The sequence below is a fragment of the Gorilla gorilla genome, chromosome 23 (genome assembly GCF_029281585.2).
Source record: "Gorilla gorilla gorilla isolate KB3781 chromosome 23, NHGRI_mGorGor1-v2.1_pri, whole genome shotgun sequence".
In the NCBI taxonomy this organism is placed as follows: domain Eukaryota; kingdom Metazoa; phylum Chordata; class Mammalia; order Primates; family Hominidae; genus Gorilla; species Gorilla gorilla.
The window spans coordinates 36,013,087-36,036,300 of NC_086018.1; the positions used below are offsets into that span (position 1 = coordinate 36,013,087).

The 23,214-nt window shown below is 50.9% G+C and overlaps 1 protein-coding gene across 5 annotated transcripts in view; it reads left to right on the plus strand.

The window, feature by feature from the left end:
- The window catches only part of POLR2F (RNA polymerase II, I and III subunit F), an 86,810-nt gene that overhangs the window by 52,039 nt on the left and 11,557 nt on the right, over window positions 1–23,214 (plus strand). Inside the window, exon 6 of one of the 5 annotated variants that reach the window (XM_055374618.2) lies at window positions 18,424–18,470. The exons of the other annotated variants lie outside the window; for them this stretch is intronic. Within the exon in view, the coding sequence (XP_055230593.1) occupies window positions 18,424–18,455 (32 nt within the window). The 3' untranslated portion in view covers window positions 18,456–18,470. Of the gene's footprint in view, window positions 1–18,423; window positions 18,471–23,214 lie in introns of those variants that run through there. 5 annotated transcript variants of the gene reach the window in all.

A 23,214-nucleotide genomic window follows, 5' to 3' on the forward strand; every position in this document is an offset into this window, starting at 1 on the left:
TGGTGAGCAGCAGAGTGGGAACCTGAACCTAGACCCCCAACTGGACATCTGGCACCCTGAAAGCCTGAGGGAAGGGCCCTCCCAGAGTGCCGTGAAAATCTGGATGACAGAGACCATGTCTCCGGCAGGCCCCCAGCCCCTTCTTCACTAGGTCTCCTGATAGCAGCCACCCAGGACTGCCCAGAGTGGTGGGAACCTTTCAAGAAGGCAGAGGGAGAGTGGGCTCAGCCATAGGGCAGACCCTGAGGGGCTCACAGGGCATGAGGTGGCCCAGGCAGGCAGCAGTAGGGTGGCTGGCAGACGGAAGGGGGACTTAGCAGCAGAGACCCATGTCAGGGGGCAAGGTTCCAGACATGTGAGGGATGTGGCTAAGGTTGACCTGGAAAAAGGAATGCTGGGAGCCTGGGAGGTGGAAGGACACTGGAGGAGCTGGCGGTGGACAGAGCGGGGCCGCCCCCATGCCTCCAAGACCCGCTTTCACGTCTGCAAAATGAGATGGAAAGCCATGCCTCCCAGGGCTCCTGGTGGCTGGCAGGTGGCAGAGAGGGCGCCACGGGCCTCCAGTTCTTCCCGAGTCCCCCAGGGCCTTGCCTGGGCCCATCAGCAGCAGCAGGCCCTCCGCAAAGACTTGCTGAATTAACAAATGCCTGAGGGAGGGAGAGGGGAACTCACACTAGTTGTGATCGTGGTCGATTTCTGTCCTGAAGAATGGGGAATTACAGCGTTGCTGGGCTCCCTGTGATGGGGCAGCAGGACTGAGGCCTGCACGAGTGAGTGTAGACGCTGTGGTCTGTGTGCAGCCCACTTGCCTTCAGAGCTCTGCCACAGCAGGCCCCCTTTAGCTCCTCTGTTGCTTTACAATAAACTCGCTGGGTGTGGTGGCTAACGCCTATAATCCTAGCACTTTGGGAGGCTGAGGCAGGTGGATCACCTGAGGTCAGGAGTTTGAGACCAGCCTGGCCAACATGGTGAAACCCCATCTCTACTAAAAATACAAAAGTTAGCTGGGCGTGGTGGCACCTGCCTCTAATCCCAGCTACTCAGGAGACCGAGGCAGGAGAATCACTTGAACCCAGGAGGCAGAGGTTGCAGTGAGCAGAGATTGCACCACTGCACTCCAAACTGGGTGACAGAGAGAGAGTCTGTCTCAAAACAAAACAAAAAATTAAACATTAAAAAAGGCAGGCGCTGTGGCTCATGCCTGTAATCCTACCACTTTGAGAGCCCCAGGTGGGCGGATCATCTGAGGTCAGGAGTTCAAGACCAGGCTAGTCAACATGGTAAGACCCGGTCTCTACTACAAAAAATTAGCTGGGCGTGGTGGTGCACTCCTATAATCCCAGCTACTAGGGAGGCTGAGGCAGGAGAATCGCTTGAACCTGGGAGGTGGAGGTTGCAGTGAGCCGAGATCATGCCACTGCACTCCAGCCTAGGTGACAGAGAGAGACTCTGTCTCAAAAAAAAAACCAACAAACAACAACAACAACAAAACATTAAAAAAGCCAGGCGCAGTGGTTCACGCCTGTACTCCCAGCAGTTTGGGAGGCCGAGGCGGGTGGGTCACCTGAGGTCAGGAGTTCGAGACCAGGCTGGCCACATGGCGAGATCCCATCTCTTCTACAAAAAATTAGCCAGGCTTGCGCCTGTAATCCCAGCTACTAGGGAGGCTGAGGTGGGAGAATCGCTTGAACCCAGGAGGAAGAGGTTGCAGTGAGCCGAGATTGCACCACTGCACTCCAGCCTGGGTGACAGAGTGAGATGCTGTCTCAAAAAAAAAAAAAAGAAAGAAAAGAAAAAAAGCGGTGCATTAATTTTACATAGTATGATATGTGGGCAAGTGGAGCAGGGAAAGGGGTGTCAGGAGTAGAGGGGACAGTGATGGAGGGGCAGGCCCCTCTGAGAAGGTGGCATATGCATGAAGACCTGAAGTTGCACAGGCAGTTGGACATTTGGGTATCTGGGGAAGAACATTCCAGACAGAAGGAACAACCGTGCAGAGGCTCCAGGTGGGAGAGTGGCCGGAGCGTTCTGAGGACAGCCAGGAGGCCGGTGCAGCTGGGACAGAGTGAGCGAGGGGGACAGAGAGGAAGAGATTCGAGGGACCACCAGATGGTCCCTGTGGCGACATGGGCTCGTACTCCAAGGGCAGTGGGGCTGCGGAGGGTTTCAGCAGAGCAGAGATGTGCCCTGATCTCTGTGTTCACAGGATTGCTGTCTACTCTGTTGAGAATGGCCCAAGGGGGTCAAAGCAGAAGCTGGGAGGCCAGGAAGGAGGCCCCTGAGGTATTTCAGAGGAGAGGCAATGGCGGGGGCCAGGGAGTGGGGGGTGGCCTGGCAGGCCACAGTGGCAATGGTGAGAAGTACACAGTTTCCTGGTTGGGTTTGGTTTTCCTTTTTTAAAATTATGTTTTTGACAGCTTCTCTTAGGTACAGTTGACATACAATAAACTGCACATATTGAAAAGGTGCACTTGGATGAGTTTTGACACATGTATGCATCACATATGAAACTCTATCACCACAATCAAGTAAACAAGTACATCCACCGTCCCCAAACTTTCCTCTTGCCCCTTTGTCATCCCTCCCTTCACCCCACCCTCTCCCTAGGCAACCATGTGCAGTCACTGTAGATTAATCTGTATTTTCTAGAATTTTATCTAAATGGAATCATACAGAAGGTACTCGTTTTTGTGTGTGGTCTGGCTTCTGTCACTCAGCATAATTGTTTTGAGATTTATCCATGTTGTTGTGTGTATCTGTAGTTTATCCTTTTTATTACAGAAGAATATGTCATTGTATGGCTAGACCATAATTTGTTTATCCCTTCACCTGTTGATAGACATTTGGGTTGTTTCCAGATTTGGGCTATTACAAATAAAGCTCCTATGAACATTCATGTACAAGTTGTGTGGACATATGCTTTCATTTCTTGTAGATAAATAGCCATGAGTAGAATGTCTGGGTCATGAGGTATGTATATTTAACTTTTAAAGAAATGATCAAGTCTGGGCGTGGTGGCTCATGCCTGTAATCCCAGCACTTTGAGAGGCCGAGGTGAGAGGATTACTTGGATCCAGAAGTTCAAGGCCAGCCTGGACAACATAGCAAGACTCCATCTCTATTAAAAGTAAAAATATTAACTAGATATTGCAGTGCACACCTGTAGTCCCAGCTACTCGGGAGGCTGAGGTGGGAGGATTGATTGAACGCAGGAGTTTGAGGTTGCAGTGAGCTATGATTGCAGCACTGCACTCCAGCCTGGGCAACTGAGCAAGGCCTTGTCAAAAAAAAAAAAAGGAAAAGAAAGAGGAGAGAGAGAGAGAGAGAGAGAGAGAGAAAGGATCAAACTGTTTTCCAAATTAGCTGTACCATTTTACATTTCCAGCAGCGAGGTTTCAGAGTTCCAGTTCCTTCACCCTGAACAACACCTAGTCTGATCAGTTTTTAAAATTTTAGCCATTCTAATAAATATGTATATGTAATAAATATGTAGTAATAATTCCTTGTGTTTTTGTTTTTTTTTTTTTCCTTTGAGATGGAGTCTTGCTGTGTCACCCGGGCTGGAGTGCAGTGGCGCGATCTCAGCTCACTGCAACCTCCGCCTCCCAGGTTCAAGCAATTCTCCTGCCTCAGCCTCCCAAGTAGCTGGAATTACAGGAGCACCCCACCACGCCCAGCTAATTTTTGTATTTTTATTAGAGACGGGGTTTCGCCATGCAGGCCAGGCTGGTCTCGAACTCCTGACTTCAGGTGATCCGCCTGTCTTGGCCTCCCAAAGTGCTGGGATAACAGGCGTGAGCCACTGCGCCCAGCCTTAATGGTGTCTTTTGAAGAGCAAAAGTTTTGAATTTTGAGGAAGTATAAGTTATCAATTGTTTTCTTTTATGAGTTGTGCATGTAATGTCGTATCTAGGAAATCTTTGCCTAAGTTCCCAAATACTATCTCCTATATTTTCTTCTAAAAGTTTTATAGTTTTATATTTAACATTTGGGGCTATGATCTGTTTCTTTCTTTTTGAGACAGGGTCTTGTTTTGTTATTCAGGCTGGAGTGCAGTGGAATGATCACAGCTCACTACAGCCTCCATCTCCCAGGCTCAAGTGATCCTCCCACCTCAGCCTCCCGAGTAGCTGGGACTATAGGCATTCGCACCATGCCTAGCTAATTTTTGTATTTTTTTTTTGTAGAGGCAAGGTTTTGCCATATTGCCCAGGTTGGTCTTGAACTCCTGGGCTCAAGTAATCCACCTGCTTTGGCCTCCCAAAGTGCTAGGATTACAGGTGTGAGCCACGGCACCCAGCCTTGTGATCTGTTTCGAGTTAATTTTTAAAAATATGTTGTCAGATAAAGGTTATGGTTCTTTTTTTTTTTTACACTTGCTTATTCAATTGTTTGAGTGCTATTTATTGAAAAGACTGTTCTTTCCCTATTGACTTGTCTCTTACACCTTAGTTGAAAATCAATTGACCGCATGTGTGGGTCTATTCTTGGGCTTTTTATTTTTCCACTGATGTATGCCTTTATGTCAATGCTACACTGACTTGGTTATTATAGGCTTGTAAATCTTGAGATCAAGTAGTACAAGTCCTCCAATTCTGTTCTTCTTTTCAAAATTCCTGTACTAGTCTGGATCCTTTGTGTTTCCATATAAATTTCAAAATCAGCTTGTTAATTTCTTCAAAAAAAGCTTGCTGGCATTTTTTTTTCTTTACTGGGATTGAATTAAATCTATAGGACAATGTGGGGAGAATTGCTATCTCAGCAATGTTTAGTTTTTTTGATCCATGAATGTGGCATAGCTCTGCATTTATTTATGTCTTCCTTAATTTCTTTTGGCAACATTTATTTATTTAAAATTTTATTTCTTTTTTCAGCATAATAAAGCGCCAAGCAATCAGTAATATTTTATAAGTTTCATGTAGACGTCTTCACATATTTTGTTAAATTTATCCCTAAGTATTGTATATTTTTATACTTTTTTTTTTTTTTTTGATACAGAGTCTTGCTCTGTCACCTAGGCTGGAGTGCAGTGGCACAATGTTGGCTCACTGCAACCTCCACCTCCTGGGTTCAAGCGATTCTTGTGCCTCAGCCTCCCCAGTAGCTCGTATTACAGATACCCACCACCATGCCCAGCTAATTTTTGTATTTTTAGTAGAGAGAGGGTTTTGCCATATTGGCCAGGCTGGTCTCGAACTCCTGGCCTCAAGTGATCCTCCTGCCTTGGCCTCCCAAAGTGCTGGGTCTACAGGTGTAAGCCACCGCACCTGGCCTGTTTTTACTTTTTAGTTTGAAATAATTTTAGATTTACAGAAGCGTTGCCAAGGCAGTACAAAAAATTCCCATATATCCTTTACCCAGCTTCCTCTATGTTAAGATTTTACATAACTATGATACACTTACTAAGAAATTAACATTGGTAAAATACTATAACAGAAGTACAGTCTTTATTCAGATTTCCTCAGTTTTTCCATTAATGTCGTTGTTGTTGTTGTTGTTGTCGTTGTTCCAGGATCCAAGCCAGAATCCCATGTTACATTTACTCACCATATCTCCCAGGTCTCCCCCTAACTGTTGACAGTTTCTCTATTCTCCTTCCTATGTTTCATGACCTTGACATTTTTGAAGCGTACAAGTCAGGCATTTTGTAGCATGTCCCTCAACTTGTTTTTTTCTGGTGTTTTTTCAAATGAGGGTGTGGATTTTGGAGAAGAACACCACAGAGGTGATTGCCCTGTCATCACGTCATTGCAGGGCGTACATGATATTGATATGTCTTATTCATGGTGATGTCAGCCAGACCTCTGAGTTAAGATGGTGTCTGCTCCACTGTAAAAATAGCTATCTTCATATTCTGTCCATCAGAAGTGAGTCACTAAGTCCAGTTCTCACTCAAGGAGATGGAAATGAAGCTGCACCTCCTGCCCCACAGAACTTATTCTAGCACTCCGTCATTGCTTAGTTATGACTTCCTTCCCTTCCTTCCCTTCCTTTCTTTTCTTTCTTTCTTTTTCTTTTTTTCATATAGATTCTCACTGTCGTCCAGGCTGGAGTGCAGTGGCATGATCTTGGTTCACTGCAACCTCTGCCTCCCGGTTTCAAGTGATTCTACTGCCTCAGCTTCCTGAGTAGCTGGGATTACAGGCACATGCCACCATGCCTGGCTAATTTTTGTATTTTTAGTAGAGGCGGGGTTTCATCATGTTGGCCAGGCTGATCTCAAACTCCTGACCTCAGGTGATCCACCCGCCTTGGCCTCCCAGAGTGCTGGGATCACAGGCGTGAGCCACCTCGCCCAGTCAGTTGTGACTTCTTTCTTAAGCAGAGAGAAATCTTGCTATCATTATCTATAGCATATTTACCTATCTGTTCAAACTCTGTGTACATGTAAAATGGTCTCAGAATTCCTAACTTATACCCTTGTCAAAAACAAATTTACTAGCTAGCATACAGTGTTTGTGTATAGTTCTTTTTGTCTTTAGCTGTACAGTATCTAGTAAAAACACCATTACACAAAGTTATTTAGGTCACCTCATTCTCCCTCCACATTCTTCAGTTTCATTCTGACATATTTATAATACAAATTTATCCCCAAGTTATCCCTAAAAATTTCATGTTTTGTGATGTGGTTTTAAATATTTTAAAAAGTAATTTCTAGTTGTTTGTTGCTTGCATATAGAAATATAATTGACTTGTGGCCGGGCGCGGTGGCTTACGCCTGTAATCCCAGCACTTTGGGAGGCTGAGGCGGGCGGATCACCTGAGGTTGGGAGTTCAAGATCAGCCTGACCAACATGGAGAAACCCCGTCTCTACTAAAAATACAAAATTAGCCAGGCATGATGGCGCATGCCTGTAATCCCAGCTACTCGGGAGGCTGAGGCTGGAGAATGGCTTGAACCTGGGAGGTGGAGGTTGCTGTGGGCAGATATCGTGCCATTGCACTCCAGCCTGGGCAACAAGAGTGAAACTCTGTCTCAAAAAAAAAAAAGAAAAGAAAAAAGAAATATAATTGACTTGTATTCACCTTCTATCTTGCAACCTTGCTAAACTCATGTATAATAGATTTTTTGTAGATTACTTAGGATTTTCTATATAGATGATTATGTTGTTTGTGAATAAAGACAGTATTGCTTCTTCCTTTCCACTCTGTATGCCTTTTATTTCATTTTCTTGCCTTATTGCTCTGGCTAGGACTTATTTTTTTTATTTTTTATTTTGAGACAGAGTCTCCCTCTTGTTGCCCAGGCTGGAGTGCAGTGGTGCTATCTCGGCTCATCACAACTTCCGCCTCCTGGGTTCAAATGATTATCCTGCCTCAGCCTCCTGAGTAGCTGGGATTACAGGCGCCCACCACCACGCCCGGCTAATTTTTTTTTTTTTTTTGAGACGGAGACTCAGTGTGGCACAATCTCGGCTCACTGCAACCACTGCCTCCCGGGTTCAAGTGATTCTTCTGCCTCAGCCTCCCAAGTAGCTGGGACTACAGGACCATGCCCAGCTAATTTTTGTATTTTTATTGGAGATGGGGTTTCACCATGTTGGCCAGGATGGTCTCAATCTCTTGACCTTGTGATCTATCTGCCTCAGCCTCCCAAAGTGCTGGGGTTACAGGTGTGAGCCACTGGGCCTGGCTCACACCTGTATTTGTATTTTTGTATTTTTTTTTTTTTTTTTGAGATGGAGCCTTGCTCTGTCGCCCAGGCTGGAGTGCAGTGGCGCGATCTCGGCTCACTGCAAGCTCTGCCTCCTGGGTTCACACCATTCTCCCACCTCAGCTTCCCAAGTAGCTGGGATTACAGGTGTCCGCCACCACGCCCGGCTAATTTTTGTATTTTTAATAGAGACGAGGTTTCACCATGTTGATCAGGCTGGTCTCAAACTCCTGACCTTGAGATCCACCCGCCTCAGCCTCCCAAAGTGCTAGGATTACAGGCATGAGCCACTGCACCCGGCCTCTGGCTAGGACTTCTAATACAGTGTTGAATAGAAGTGAGATTGGATATTCTTGGTTTGCTTTGAAGGTAGAGCTGACAGGATTTCTTCAAGCACTGGAGTGTTAGTGATTACTATGAATGTCAAACTTCTATTGGAGAAAGAGTTGGTGCCATGGAAGGGGTCTGAGGCTCCAGCTGAGGTGGTGGGGATGGTTTGTGGGGAGCAGACAGGCTCAGGGTGTTGTCAGGAGCCCCTGCTCGGCAGAGGTGAGAGGTGGGTGAACAGGAGACTTTCCCATGTGTCTTCCTTCGTCTAGTTTGAGCTTGAACCTGAAGGAACTAACTGGACTCGATATGATCTGGGGGAAGGAAGACAGGCTGAGACCTGTTTTGGGATCAACTCTGGAATAGCTCCTTGAGCACTCCTCTCTCCCTCAATCCCAGATTTCTGCTTTTGGGTCCCCCATCCAAAGCAGTTGAATAGGCAGGAAAGGTTCCTGGATTTGGAGTTAGGAGCCCTGGGTTGGAATCCCGGCTCTGTAAATGCAGCTATGTGACCTGAGAGGTGTCCCAGCCTCAGCTGCCCCCTCTGTGGGGGCCATGATAGAAAGACAGGGGAGTTGTGAGAATCCATGATAGCAACAACACCACCACCAACAGCAGCCACACCTGTCTAACCTTAACCATGTGCCAGGCTGTGTTCTAAGTACCTTATTTTTGTTTGTTTACTTAACTTCCCAAGTTTCTGTGAGATAGGTATTATTATTATCCTCATTTTACTGATGGAGCAGTGGGAAAGGACCCCAGGTCTCATAAGTGGCGGTGGGGGCGCATCTGAGTCTCGGCCTCTGCTGGTACTGCCCATTGTGCTTTTGCTTGTGTGGCCTCCTCTGCTCAAGCATCCACCCCTCCTGGAACTCTCCCCTGATGGTCTTCCCTACTCTCTAGCCCACACCAGCAGTGTCAGGCCCACTGCCCTAGGCTCCTACATACTCATCCTCTATGTTCCCTTCACATTAGGGGTTATGTCTTGCTCAGCCTTACACCCCCTGCGTCTGGCCAGGGACTCAGCACCCACTGGGGCATCAGCAAATCTGTTTTGCCCTGAAAGGAACAGCTGGGCCAAAGCCTGGGGTCATCATCATGTAGACCCAAAGTGGGCTCTGACCACACCCTTGGGGGTCACTTCAGAAGGCCTCCTCCAATGAGGCATTACGCTGGACAAAGCCCTGGCCCAAAGGCATTTGGGAGCCTGCTCCTCCCTCTGTGCCTCCACGAGCCGTCCCTGGGATGCTCCAGGAAGTGCTGTGCTTGACACACGCCCCCATCCGCCACCTCCCAGAGAAGGGACCATTGTGTCCGAAGGGTTAACGAGGGATGTGAGGAAGGGGCCCTTTAGCCATGATGCCCTCTGACCTTTCATAAATCAGAGGGGCTTAGGGGCGAGGGGGCTGCTTGGCAGGACTTGGTGGGGTGGGGGCTTAGAAGCAGCTGCGCGCGACGTTGACATTGTTCCCACCATTCTAAGTGCAACAAATCCCTCTATTGTGTTCCTGGTTTATCTGGTTCCTCTTGTTTATGAGCAGGGCTCCTTTGGCAGCGGTTCCAGCCCTGGGCGGGTGGAAAGAGTGCTGGCACGCACCGCGGGGGGAGGGGGCAGGAGGGGGCCGCCGTCAATGCCCGCATTGTCCCCGCGCTTTTTGTTTCTACTGTAATGACATGTTGGAATAGAGAGAGAGAGAGAAGGAAAAAAAAAAAAGATACAAGCTGGGGAGGGAAGAGGAGGGCAGAAAAGAAAGAGCAGAGCAAGGGCCTGGTGTGGATTGATGTCTGGGCCTGGGCGGATGTGCCGGCAGCTGGGCAGCCGGGAGAGATGGAGCCAGGCCGGGGTGCCGGGGGGCAGCGCAAGGGGCCAGCCAGCCCCCCACCCCAGCCTCTGCTGCCTGGCACCAGGTCCCCCCACCACTCTCCAGCCCTCCTGAGGCAGCTGTGGGGCCGTGCCTGAGCGGGGCACGTGCCAGGGTCTGGGGTCTGCATCCTCATGTGCCCTGGCCTTGCTGTGCCACCCAAGGCAGCCTCTCTAGGTCTGGGTGCCCAAAGGCTGCAAAACTGGTGTGCTGGGGAAGAAAGGCTCCTCTGGGGGTTTTGGAAATGATGACGTGCCCTTCCTAGTCCTGGGTCTGTGCGTCTGAGCCTCGGGTGGAATAGGGGGCTCACACTAGGACAGAAAACCCTGAACTGCCCCCAGAGTGATCATGCTCAATGTCAGCTTGGCTCTTGGGGGTCTGTCTCCCAGCTGGGCCTGGTCCAGATGCGGGGGCAGGAGCTGAAAAAGAACCTCAGTAGGGGAGGGTGGGCCCTGGTACCACCTGGTTCTGCCAAGGGCTCCCAAGTTGTTCGCCATCTCTGGGCCTGTGGGTCTCTCCCTCTTCAGGTAATGGGCTGTAGGGTCCTTCCAGATCTGGCAGTGTGGGCTGTATCCAGGGCTATGTCCAGGTTGTAGGGAAGAGCTCAGAGCACCTGAATGGGTCATGCAGTCCCATCAGCATCTCAGGGCTGGAGGGGCCCTCTGAGGCTGTGGCCTCTCCCTGCAACTTCCTGTAGGTCTCTCTGTAGCACCAGCCAAGAAGTCACCCGCCCCCGCTGGCACAGCTCCAGTGACATGGAGCTCACTCCTCACATGGCTTGCTCTGTCCTTGCCCAGCCCAGGCTTTTGGGAAGTTCTTTCTGAACTCTGTCTCCCTGCAGCTTCTACCCTTTGGTTCCAGTTCTACTCATTGGAACCATATGGAACAAGTTAAGCCTCCCTGAGAATTGATTTCCTCACTTGTAAAATGGGCATGATTGTCCCTGCCCTCCTGCCACATAACAGAGGCTATAATGTGGGCCCTATAACATGGCCATAAGGTGGAACATTATCCAGATCCTCCTGGGCTTCAGCTAGGAATTTCTGTCCTGGGAAACCAGTGGGGACCATCCCTTATATGACGGAGGGCAGAGTTTGCTGAGAGGATTGGCTTAGAGTGGGGGGACTCAGGCTATAGCCAGGGCAAGGGCTCAGGCTGTGATCGAAACCAGGGCTCATCTGTGGCTGGGGTGAAAGTTCATTCTGGGAGAGGGCGAAGGCTCAGTCTGAAGTCAAGATCAGGGCTCAGGCTTGAGCCAGGTTAAGGGTTCAGTGTAGGGTTAGGATCGGGGCTATGTAGGATTTGGAACAGGGCTCAGTTTATAGACAGAGTCAGAGATAGGGTAAGCGTTCATTCTGGACTTAGGATAATGGTTCACTCTGGGGTCTGCAGAGTAAATATTCATTTTTGGTTTCAGGATCAGGGTCCAGTTTGTGACCAAGATCAAGGCTCATAAGTGTCATTTTAGATTTAGAATCAAGCTGAAGGAGGGGTCAGGGTCAGGGTCAGGCCTCAGGCTTAGGGTGGGGTCAAGGCCTCAGGCTATCACCGAATTCTGATGGACAATCTCTAACTAGTGTCATGGCTCCATCTGGGGCTGGGCTGGGGTCAGGACTCCATCTGAGGCTGTGTTTTGACTGTGAGATGGCCCAGGCTGGGCTGTCTCCTGAATGTGCAGTTTTTGCATCTTCTCCCTGCTGAGAGTCCACCAAAGTTTTCTCTGGTAGACCGCAGTCTCTGGAAGTTATCACCAGAGCAGGCAGCACCAGGATGTGCCGGTAGGTTCAGCAGTGGGGAGATGAGGCCAGATGCAGGAGGGTGTCCTCTCTCCAGGCAGCCCATGGGAGGAGGCCAGTGTGTGGTGCGAGAGAGCTGGGGAGGCTGGGGTCAGATTCAGGGAAGAGATTGGCCTCTGGAAGGCCAGGATGGCTCGGGCACATGAAATCCCCCCCTCTCCAGGGAGAACCAGGCCATTGGCCTCAGGATTTCCAGAAGATCCTGGGGATGCTTTGGGGCTGGGAAACATGGCTAATGTGGAGAAGAGTGAGCTGTGGAGGGAGGGGGTGGAAGAGGTTGGACCAGGAGAGAAGGAGGTGTGGGGGCACCTGGGCCTTTCCCTGTGCACGTGGCTGTGTGTCGGTGGACTGGGAAGGTGTGCATGTGTGTGGGTGTCTGTGTTGGAGTGATGGGGACTTGACACATGTTTGGGGCACAGTGTGGCTGTGGGCGGGGTCAGAGTAGGGGTAAGATGACACCCTCCACATCCCCCATTCCTAAGCTGCTGGTGCCGCTTCTTCAGCCCCCGGGCTTGACATTCCCCAAGGGTCCCGGCCATCCCCACATGACTGGCATCTGTGCCCTGGGCAACCATCAGCTGAGAGCCCGTGACTACTGCCCAGCAGCTGGAGACACCCCAGGAGCAGCCCGCCCTGGAGCAGTCCATGGCCTCACAAGGACCTCCTTGGGGGTGGTTGGGGAGTGAGCCCCTCAGGTGACAGATGTGGTCATGACCCCGTGGATCACACCTACCCTCCCTGATCCCCCAAGCACGCCCTGAAAATGGCCCGGTTCACAGGAATCTGCTCAGGAAATAGATCTGCCCAAGGCAGAGAGAGGGAGGGCGGACATGGTGGGGGGGCACCAGAGAAATCAGGCCGTTGTCTGGAAGAAGGTGGCATTCCCTCCTCACGTGGGCGGGGCCCACAGCAGTCCATGTCTTCCCTGGCCTTTTAAGAAGTCTAGTGGGGCTGGGCATGGTGGCTTACGCCTGTACTCTCCCAGCACTTTGGGAGATGGAGGCAGGTGGATCACCTGAGGTTAGGAGTTCGAGACCAGCCTGACCAACATGGTGAAACCCCATCTCTACTAAAAATACAAAATTAGTGGGGCTTGGTGGCGCATGCCTGTAACCCCAGCTACTCGGGAGGCTGAGGCAGAAGAATCACTTGAACCCGGGAGGCAGAGGTTGCGGTGAGCCGAGATCGTGCTATTGCACTCCAGCCTGGGTAACAAGAGCAAAACTCTGTCTAAAAAAAAAGAAAAAACAAACAAAAAAACAGAAGTCCAGGTCCAGGTGGGCCGGGCGTGGTGGCTCATACTTATAATCCCGGCACTTTGGAAGGCTGAGGTGGGAGGACTGCTTGAGTCCAGGAGTTCGAGATCAGCCTGGGCAACACAGCGAGACCTTGTCTCTGCTAAATATACATACATATATATATATATATACACACACACACACACACACACACATATATATATACACATATATATACATATTTAAAAATTTTTTTAGATGGAGTCTCATATTGTCTCTCAGGCTGGAGAGCAGTGGTGCAACCTCGGCTCACTGCAACCTCCTCCTCCCGGTTTCAAGCAATTCTCCTCCTTCAGCTTCCTGAGTAGCTGGGATTACAGGTGTGCACCACCACACCTGGCTAATTTTTTTTTTTTTTTTTTTTTTTTTTTTTTTTGTATTTTTAGTAGGGATGGCGTTTCACCACATTGGCCAGGCTGGTCTCAAACTCCTGGTCCTGCCAGCCTTGGCCTCCCAAAGTGCTGGGATTACAGGCATAAGCCACCGTGCCCAGCCTCTACTAAAAATTAAAAGAAAATTTAGCTAAGTGTGGTGATGCACACCTGTAGTCCCAGCTACTTGGGAGGCTGAGGTGGGAGGCTTGCTTGAGCCCAGGGGATCAAGACTGCAGTGAGCTATAATCACGCCACTGCACTCTAGCCTGGGCAATAGAGTGAGACTGTCTAAAAAAAAAACACCAAAACACAAAGAAGTCGGGTGGGATCAGAAGGTTTCCTGCCACCTTTTCCCCTCCACCTCCACCCCCTCTCGTTGCCACGGTTTTCTTGGTTCTTCTGTGCTGTAACCATCCAGGGTCAGCTGCACATTCACTTACTTGCAATCAGGGTCATGATTGGGTATCAGGGCTAGGAGGGATCTGAGCTGCCTCCCAGTCCCACACTTGTGTGTGCTGCCTGGTGTGAGGCTCTTTTGCGGTTACTCCTGTCCCTTTGCTCACGGCCACTGGCTGGGCCTCTACTGTGTACCAGGCCCTCAGCAAAGCATCCGGGGCACAGAGGAGAGTCCCACGTGGACCTTTCCTGGGGTGCACACTGCTTCTGAGGGGAAGACAGCCAGCAAGGGAAGGCCCAGGCTGAGGGAGTGCCTGGCTGGGGAAGGCACCAGGAAAGGCTTCCTGGAGTTGCTGACCTTGAACCAAGGCTTATAGGTGAGGAGGAATTGGCCAGGGACGGTGCGTATGTGTTGAGGTTGGTGAGGGTGGCCCAGAACTTGCTGGTAGAGAGGGAACTTGGCCATGGGGCTACCTTTGCCAAGCTCTTCCTTGTGGTTTGATAAGAAAAACTCTGGTGGGTAATAGCATCTGTCTCTTGGGGGTGAAGTGAGAATGACAGAATCTAATTTCTCCCATCTGTTAAAGGAGGCCACAAGACTTCAGTACTCCAATGGTCTAAGCAGCTGTCTCTGACCTTTTTCTTTTTTGAGCCCAGGCTGGAGTACAGTGACGCGATCACGGCTTTCTGCAGCCTCGACCTCCCAGGCTCAGGTGATGCTCTCACCTTAGCCTCTCAAGTAGCTGGGATTACAGGCACGCGCCACCACGCCCAGTTAATTTTTATATTTTTAATAGAGATGGGGTTTCACCATGTTGGCCAGGGTGGTCTCAAACTCCTGGGCTTAAGTGATCCTCCCGCCTCAGCCTCCCAAAGTACTGGGATTACAGGCGTGAGCCACTGCACCTGGCCAACCTTGTTGATTATGCATCCTTCTCAGTAAAAATGTGGGGCACAGAGTCCCAGAATACGGACAGATATTCCTCATTTGAAAAATCTATTTGGGGCCGGGCGCGGTAGCTCACGCCTGTAATCCCAGTACTTTGGGGCCCAAGGCGGGCAGATCACTTGAGGTCAGGCGTTCGAGATCAGCCTGTCCAACATGGTGAAACTCCATCTCTACTAAAAATACAAAAATTAGCCAGGCTTGGTGGTGGACGCCTGTAATCCCAGCTACTCAGGAGGCTGAGGCAGGAGGATCACTTGAACCCGGGGTGTGGAGGTTGCAGTGAGCTGAGATCATGCCACTGCACTCCAGCCTGGGTGACAGAGGGATACTGTCTCAAAAAAAAAAAAAAATTCATTTGCCTCCTGAGTTTGGATAGTATGAATCAGATGCATTTGAGTATTGAAGCCATTATTAAATATATTTGGGTCCTGAGTTTTGGATAGCGGAGTATATCTCACATAATTTCTAAGAATCTGGCTGGGCATGGTGGCTCACACCTGTAATCCCAGAACTTTGGGAGGCCAAGGCGGGCGGATCACCTGAGGTCAGGAGTTCGAGACCAGCCTGACCAACATGGTGAAACCCTGTCTCTACTAAAAATACAAAATTAGCTGGGTATGGTGCCACATGCCTGTAATCCCAGGTGCTCAGAAGGCTGAGGCGGGAGAATTGCTTGAACCTGGGAGGCAGAGGTTGCAGTGACCCGAGATTGCGTCACTGCACTCCAGCCTGGGCAACAAGAGTGAAACACTGTCTCAAAAAAAAAAAAAAAAAAAAAGAAAAGAATCTATTTAGTTCCTAAGTAAGATCTCAAGGCATTATCTGTTTATTTATTTCTAAGTTATATACATGTTTTACTGTGCTCAACGTGCACAAAGTAGAAGTTTTAAAATAATGAGAGTAAAAATAAAAAAAGAAATAAGTGGGCCAGATGAGGTGGCTCATGCCTGTAATCCCAGCATTTTGGGAGGCTGAGGCAGGAGAATCACTTGAGGCCAGGAGTTCAAGACCAGCCTGGCCAACATAGCGAAACCCTATCTCTACTAAAAATACAAGAAATTAGCCGGGCATGGTGGGCACCTGTAATCCCAGCTACTTGGGAGGCTGAGGCAGGGGGATTGCTTGAACCTGGGGTGCAGAGGTTGCAGTGAGCCGAGATCGTGCCATTGCACTCCAGCCTGGGCAACAAGAACAAGACTCTGTCTCTGAAGAAACAGACAAAAAAACAAATAAAGAAACAGAAATAAGCATTGAGATTCTCCCTCTGTGCTCCACTGGGTTATTTTGTGTTCCCCTTGGGGTGTCCCAGCCGTCTCTGAAGACTCCTGGGCTGTGATAGGGACTGGGAGGAGGGTGCCACCAGAGTGGTTTTCCCAGACGGCAGTGGGGTCTGGCAGGGGACCTAGTCATAGAAGGCATTTGTTTATCAGCACACGTCACTGTGCACCCATCTCACCTACACCTGGCGCTGGGACACTGGGGAGAAGAGATCCAGCATCTGCTTGAAGGACGTCAGTGATGTCTGCTTGTCTTCTGTTATCAACAGGCTACAAGGCCTGAAAACTGTTTCTTAAAATCTATGAAAAGGTCTTCCTCATCAAACTGTAAGGGACTCGTGCCTTTTTTTTTTTCCCAATAAGTTTGTGTGTGTGGTAAAATATATGTAGCCTAAAATTTCCCATATTAACTATATTATTGAGTGTACAGTTTTGTGGCACTACGTGCATTCATATTGTGGTGCATCCATTACCACTATCCATCCACAGAACTTTTTCATCTTCCCGAACTGAAACTGTATGCCCATTAAACACTAACTCCCTTAGCTCCAGCCCCTGGAGATCCTCATTCTACCTTCTGTCTCTATGATTTTTTTTTTTCTTTTTGGGATGGAGTCTGGCTCTGTCACCCAGTCTGGAGTGCAGTGTCACGATCTTGGCTCACTGCAACCTCTGCCTCCCGGGTTCAAGTGATTCCCCTGCCTCAGCCTCCCGAGAAGCTGGGATTACAGGTGCGCACCACCACGCCTGGCTAATTTTTTTTTTTTTTTTGGATACAGATTCTCACTGTGTTGCCCAGGCTGGAGTGCAATGGCATGATCTCAGCTCACTGCAACCTCCTCCTCCTGGGTTCCAGCGATTCTCCTGCCTCAGCCTCCCAAGTAGCTGGGATTACAGGTGCCTGCCACCATGCCCGGTTAATTTTTTGTATTTTTAGTAGAGACGGGGTTTCACCATGTTGGTCAGGCTGGTCTCGAACTCCTGACCTCAGGTGATCCATCCACCTTGGCCTCCCAAAGTGCTGGGATTACAGGCATGAGCCACCGCGCCTGGCCCTGTCTGTATGATTTTGACTACTCTAGGGACCTCAGAACAATGGAATCATATAATATTTGTTCTTTTATTTCTAGTTTATTTCACTTAGCATAATGTCTTCAAGTTTCATCTATGTTGTGGCGTGTGTCAGAATTTTCTTTTTATGGCTGAATAATAAATTATATGGATATAGCACATTTTGTTTATTCATTTATTGTTGGACATTTGGGTTGTTTCTACTTTGGGCTATTACAAATGATGCTGCTGTGAATACGTGTGGTCAGATTATCTGTTTGAGTCCCTGCTTTCAATTTCTGGTGACTTTTATAGAGATAATTCTTTGACAAGTTTTCCTTGGTTTTCGGTCTTAGGGATCATGGTTTTGTAAGCTACAGCATGCTGAGAGGACTGTAACAGATGTTTGTGGGGGCACAAGACATTATGGGGGTGCAGGAAGGCAGGGGCAGGGACAAACATGGGAAGGACGGACACTTGGTGCTGACTGAGAATGCCCCAGGCAGACCAGGTCTGGGAGGTGGGGGTGCAATCCATGCAGGTGCGGAGGGTCAAGGGAAGGTGGTGCATCTGAGGGCATGATTTGAGAGTGTGATTTGGTCTGGCCGAAGTGCAGGGAACCAAGGAGGCTGGCAGTGGGAGAGGACTGGGCAGAGTGGCTCAGAGACTCTGCCTGCTCCTACAGTGTAGGCAGGACCCTGGAGGGGTCGTGCAGGGTGCTGTGGATCACGCAGAGGAGTCCACGGAGGGAAGAGGAAGTCATGGAGATTCTTAGTAGTGGAGGGGAGGGTCTTGCTTCACCCCAGGGGCTGGCTCAACCATTGGTGCTACCTTGCACCAGGGATGCCTGGAATGTCAGGGAAGCCAGGTGGAGCCGAGGCCTCCACCCCACAGCAGGTTTCTCCTTTCTTGGCGTTTCCGGGCCTCTTGGAGGTCCCTTCTGTCTCCTGGTGTCCTGGTCCCTCCAGCCACTCAAGAGGACATTCCCTAGGCACCTTGGCCTGTTCATATATTTGACCATTTCAGGGCTTAGCTCAGTCTCCCTCCCAAGAGATGTTCCCAAATATGGTCCCTTCACGGTGACACATGTGCACTCACTTGCTCACACACACACACAGGCACTCATGTACTCCCACAACACACAAACACACACAGATGCACTTGCAATCACAGCACACATGCACATACACACATGCAATTATACACACAATCACAACGTACACACACACACGCACAGTCATACACAATCACAATACACATGCATACACATGCCCACAACTCACAGATACACATGTGCACACACTGATTCATATACACACACGTACTCAAAGATACGATCACAAACACACATTCACACTCACAGTCCCAACATTCACACATTCCCTGATCGTCTCCCTCGTTTCCCTGCCCACGCCCTTCTCCCATCTCTCTCATTTCCAGACTTCTCTGGGGGCTGGAATACACAGTGCTGAGACCCTCCTACGCACTGGCCCACGGCCTAGGCTCTTTCAGCATCTCCTCCCGCTGACTTCTCCCGACAGTCCTGCTGGGTGGATATCATCACCCCATTGTACAGATGCACAAACTGAGCCCAGGTTGCTGATGGTCTCACCCGAGCTGAACACAGGATCCAGGGCACTCAATCTGCACCCTCTTTTGGGCACTTTTCATGGCCAGCATGGTGTTTCCTATGTATGAAACTCACTTCACCAAGTTGACATCCTCCCCAGGGCTGGGACCGTCTCTTCTCCCTCCTGTCTTCTACATGGGATGGACTCAGGAGCGCTCAACAGATGCTCTGAAATCAATGACTCTGAATCTAGAAGTCATCCGGAGAATGTGCTCCTCAGAGGGCCCTGGAATCTTCCCCTTGTGCACTTGGGTTTCAGTTTGCTGAATAAGACGGACTCTGCTGCCTGCTCTTCGGAGAAGGTTTTGGTGGAGGACTCCCCTCAGGTGCCCCTGCCTGGATCCCCCACTGCCCCAGAAGGCTGGCCTTCAGATGCCTGGTAGGCGGGCACCAGGTTGGGGAGGAGGCTTGGTTGGTGCCTTGTCCATCCTCCTGAGCACTGAAGCCCTGAATAGGCAGCTTCTGAGCAGAACACTCAGTTTCCCTCTCTTTCCCTCCTGCCCAGGGTAGCTGGCTTGCTTGACCCAAGCATGGACAAGTGAGAACAGATGAAAGAGGCCAGCAGACCCAGGACCCAGCCCTTTCTGTGCCACCAGCCAGCACTCACTCTGCTGTGTGACCTGAGACCAGGCAGACCATCTCTCTGGGTCTCAGTTTCCCCCTCTATAACACCAGGGGCTGGTCTTCATGATCCCAGGGCCCTCCCCAGCTGTGCCCTTCTGCAACTGTGAGACTCTGAGAGCAGAGGAGGGAAGGCGGGATGGCCCCTCTTTCCCCACCGCCTCTCTCTGTCCCCCAGGGTCACCCCAAAGCCGCCCCCTCCCCCGGCTCCCTGGAACTTCCCTGCAGCTGCAGCCCTGGTGAGACAATTGGGTGTTTTAGAGAAATACATTTTTGGGCTAATTTGCCATGCATAAGTGTTTCTCTTACCCTTTAAAGGCGGAGAACAAAGAGGTCTTTCTGTGCCCAGGCAGGCTGCTGGGGAGGGGACGCAGCTGTACTGGGCTGGCGACCCTCCTCCCTCCCCCCATCCCTGCGAGCGCCCCACCACACCGCCCACCGCCCCCCAGAAGAGACAGCCCGGACTTTCCCAGCCTCCCCCAGTCTCCTACCCCGGCTGCCTCTGAGGCTCCTCTGGCCCTGCCTTGCCCCAGCTCCCCCTCCCAGCTGCCCCAGGCAAGAGGGAAAGTGTGTGTGGGTGGGTGGATGGACGGGGAGGGGCGTGCATGGAGAGACAGCGGCTTTCCATGTGGCCCGGGTGGCGAGGCTCACTGGATGGTGATGGCCTGCGGGATGTGTGTCCCTGTCCCTGGGGACTGTGCGGTGTGTCGTGGGGTGCGAGATGGCATAGGGTGCGGGATGACGCCAGTCCTCAGGTGACTCGTTAGCGTATAGGGGGATACACGTGGTCCATTCATTCGTTCATTCATTCAGTCTCTATTGAGTTCCTCCTACCTGCAGGCCTCAGAGTGCTCCCATGCTGGGTGAGGGGCACCTGTAGTTCTAGGCAAGCACGCTGAGTTCGTGTTCTTCTCACAGGATGTGACTGTGGGAGGGGTTGCATGGACAAAGGTGTAGAGGCATGAAATGGAGGCGTGTCACCCATGTGGGGCGGGGGTCAAGAGCAGCTCAAGGAGGTCTCTGTCCTCTGCTCAGTGGGGGTGGTCCTGAAGCTGGTGGCTTCCACAGCATGTCCTCCTTGGCCACAGTTCACTGTCCACACCTTTGCCCAGGCCATTCCTTCTGCCCGGAACTCCCTCTCTCGCTGTGCTATTCTGAGACCACATCTGGCCTCATGTGGGGCCTGTCACAGCTCCCGATCCTCCTCCATCAGGGCTTGGCCCCCAACAATCCTCATTTGCTCCTGCAGCACGCCCAGAAACAAATGCTCATATGCACGTGTGCACACACACATTCCCCCGCCTCCGCCACCCCAGGCCTGTGAGCAGCCGGCTCCCTGTCTGCTCCTCCCCATCCTCATGAACTCCTCGGTGTCTTCCCCAGCACCCAGCACAGCGCGGGCTCATAGGCAAGGACACTGGACACCCCCCTCCACACTTATAACAGCAGCTGCCAATGTTTATTGAGCCCTTACTGCATGCCACAGTGTGGTGGACATCAAATGCATTTAATCATAACCACTTTACAAGGTGGCGCTGTTACCCGCCGCTGTATTCTAGGGAGGAAAACTGAGCTATAGAGAGGTTAGGATTTTGCTAAAGATCATCCAGCTAGCCCTTAGGGAAGGAGGCGCCACAGTCAGGGTTGTAAGCCATCGTATCTGCATCACCGAAAGTCCCTGCTCCCTGGAGCTTTCTGGGATGTCCTGGCCCACTGACCGCCCCTTTTGACATCCCGCAGCTTGTTCTGTGTGTTCCCTGACTACCTTGCTGTGCGTGAGAGAGAGACTGCGCTAGAGATGGAGGAGGTCACCACATAAGAACAGTGGGGACCTGGGTGATTTAGACAGAGACACAGAGCCAGGACTGGAGGCTGCGTGGGCTGCTTTCCTGCTGCACGGCGATGCTTTAGGGTGGGGGTTTCAAGACTGATAAGGGATTGGGAGCCCCTTCTCACAGCCCCACATGGTCTTCCCTGGGGTCAACACACCTGGATGGCACATGGACAACTCCCTGTGCTCCAAATGTCAGTGCAGGGTGACTGATACGGGGGCTCATGACCCTCTGTGCCTGTGCATGCATCTGTGTGTGCGTGTGCGTACGTGTGTGTGCATGTGTGTGTGCGCATACGTGTGTGCATGTATGTGTGCACATATGTGTGTGCATGTATGTGTGTGCATACGTGTGTGCATGAATGTGTGTATGTGTATGCCTATGTGTGTGCACGTGCATCTGTCTCTGGGTGTGCTTGGGAGATAGAGAAGAAAGCAGAAATTGGGGAGAGGACAGCGGCCACATAGCCACTGTGTCCCTCTGTGGGATGGGGAGGAAGGGGCAGCAGCAGCAGCCTGTCCCGCTCCTGCACACACACCCTCTGAAGGTCTGAGTGAAATAGGCAGAGAATGGGATGTGGCTGTTTGTCCTGGGGGCTTGAGGGGACCCTCCACCCGCACTGTGATAGGCAGGCAGCTCCCAGGCCTGTCTGAACAGGAACTCTGCCAGCTCTCCAAAGGCCCCACAAGCCCCGGCCACTCCATCACAGCTCATTGATGGGCACTTATGGGTGCTGACTGTGCACTTGGCTGGTGAGCCAGGCCTGGAGTGGGCAGGAGAGGCCTCTGAAAGGGTTTCAGAGGAGTCCACAGTCTGAGAGAAGAGAGCACCCTGAAAAAGGGAGTTCAGGGGTCTGAGGAGAGACTGCTGTGGTCTGCAGGGTGAGGTGGTGCTGGTGAAGGCAGCCGAGGAAGGGGCGTCACCCACTGGAAGGCTTGCAGCTTAGGGAAGGAGACTTGAAGATTAGAGATGGATAAGGAGTGGGGCATATCACAGAATCCCAGAATAGGAGATGCAGAATGTCTTTGGAAATGACCCCGTCTAAGTCTGGCTTATCCAGAGGGGAAAACTGAGGCCCAAGGATAGTGGAGGATGACTTGGCTGACAGTGATGGAGTCATTTCAAGTTAGTTCAACAAGCACCTCCTAAGCTTGTTGGGCACCAGCCTGAGGATAAAGCCTTAAATAAGGCTCTGTCTCCTCTGGCTATGGTCTAGTGGGGTGATGGACAGACAGATAAGCACTACCCTGTGCCATGAGTGCAATGATCAGTGTGTGCAGGGCACAGGGGCAAGGGGGTAATGGAGGACTTCTAACTGGGCAAGACCTCTCAATGGAGGCAGCACCTGGGATGGGTTTTGAAGGATGCAGAGGAGTTTGAGACTGACCACAGAATGAAGGGATTGGTTTCCAGGTAACCTGGATGGTTCAAGTTGGTTTCTGTTTTTGCTACCTGTGAAGCAGTGACCAGTCTGTCCTCCATTAACACCCCATTATCTGGGAGACTGCAAGCAAGCTAGGGAAGGCAGGGGATTTCGGGGTGTCTCTGTCCTGAGGCAGAGGATTGGATGCAGGGTTTCCCAGGGTCTTGGCCTTCACCAAGGCACCACCAGGTCAGTCCTGGTTGTGGAGCCTTCGTCCACGCTCCCTCCCATTCAGCCAAGAAACATTGATTGAACACCAATTGTGAATGAGCCTTGCAGGCTGGAGATGATTTCAAGAGGCAGAGTTAGGGGAAAGGCATTTTGGGAAAAGGGAATAGCATAAGCAAAGGTGCGGCTGTTGCAGCAGCAGGAAACTAAGGAAGCAAGGGCCTTTTCGGCAAGCATCATCTGTTCTTGTTTGGCTTAAGCATGGGGGCACCAAGGGAACAGTCGAGATGCAGCTGGGAAGATTGCCTGGGCCTGATGCTGGGGATGGAAAACCCAGGGGAGGAGTTTGGACTTTCATTGGTGGCAAGTGGGAGATATCAATGGATTTTGAGCAAGAATGACTCCCCGAAGATCCCCAGATAGGGCTGGGAGCTTGAGAGAACCCACAAGCCCCCTGGGGAGCCAGGAGTCGGGCCCTCTGGACAGTCATGTGCTGGTAAATATGCTTCACAACCAGCTCTGTTTGTGGAGGTGGGAGACACAGAGGTAGACTGCCA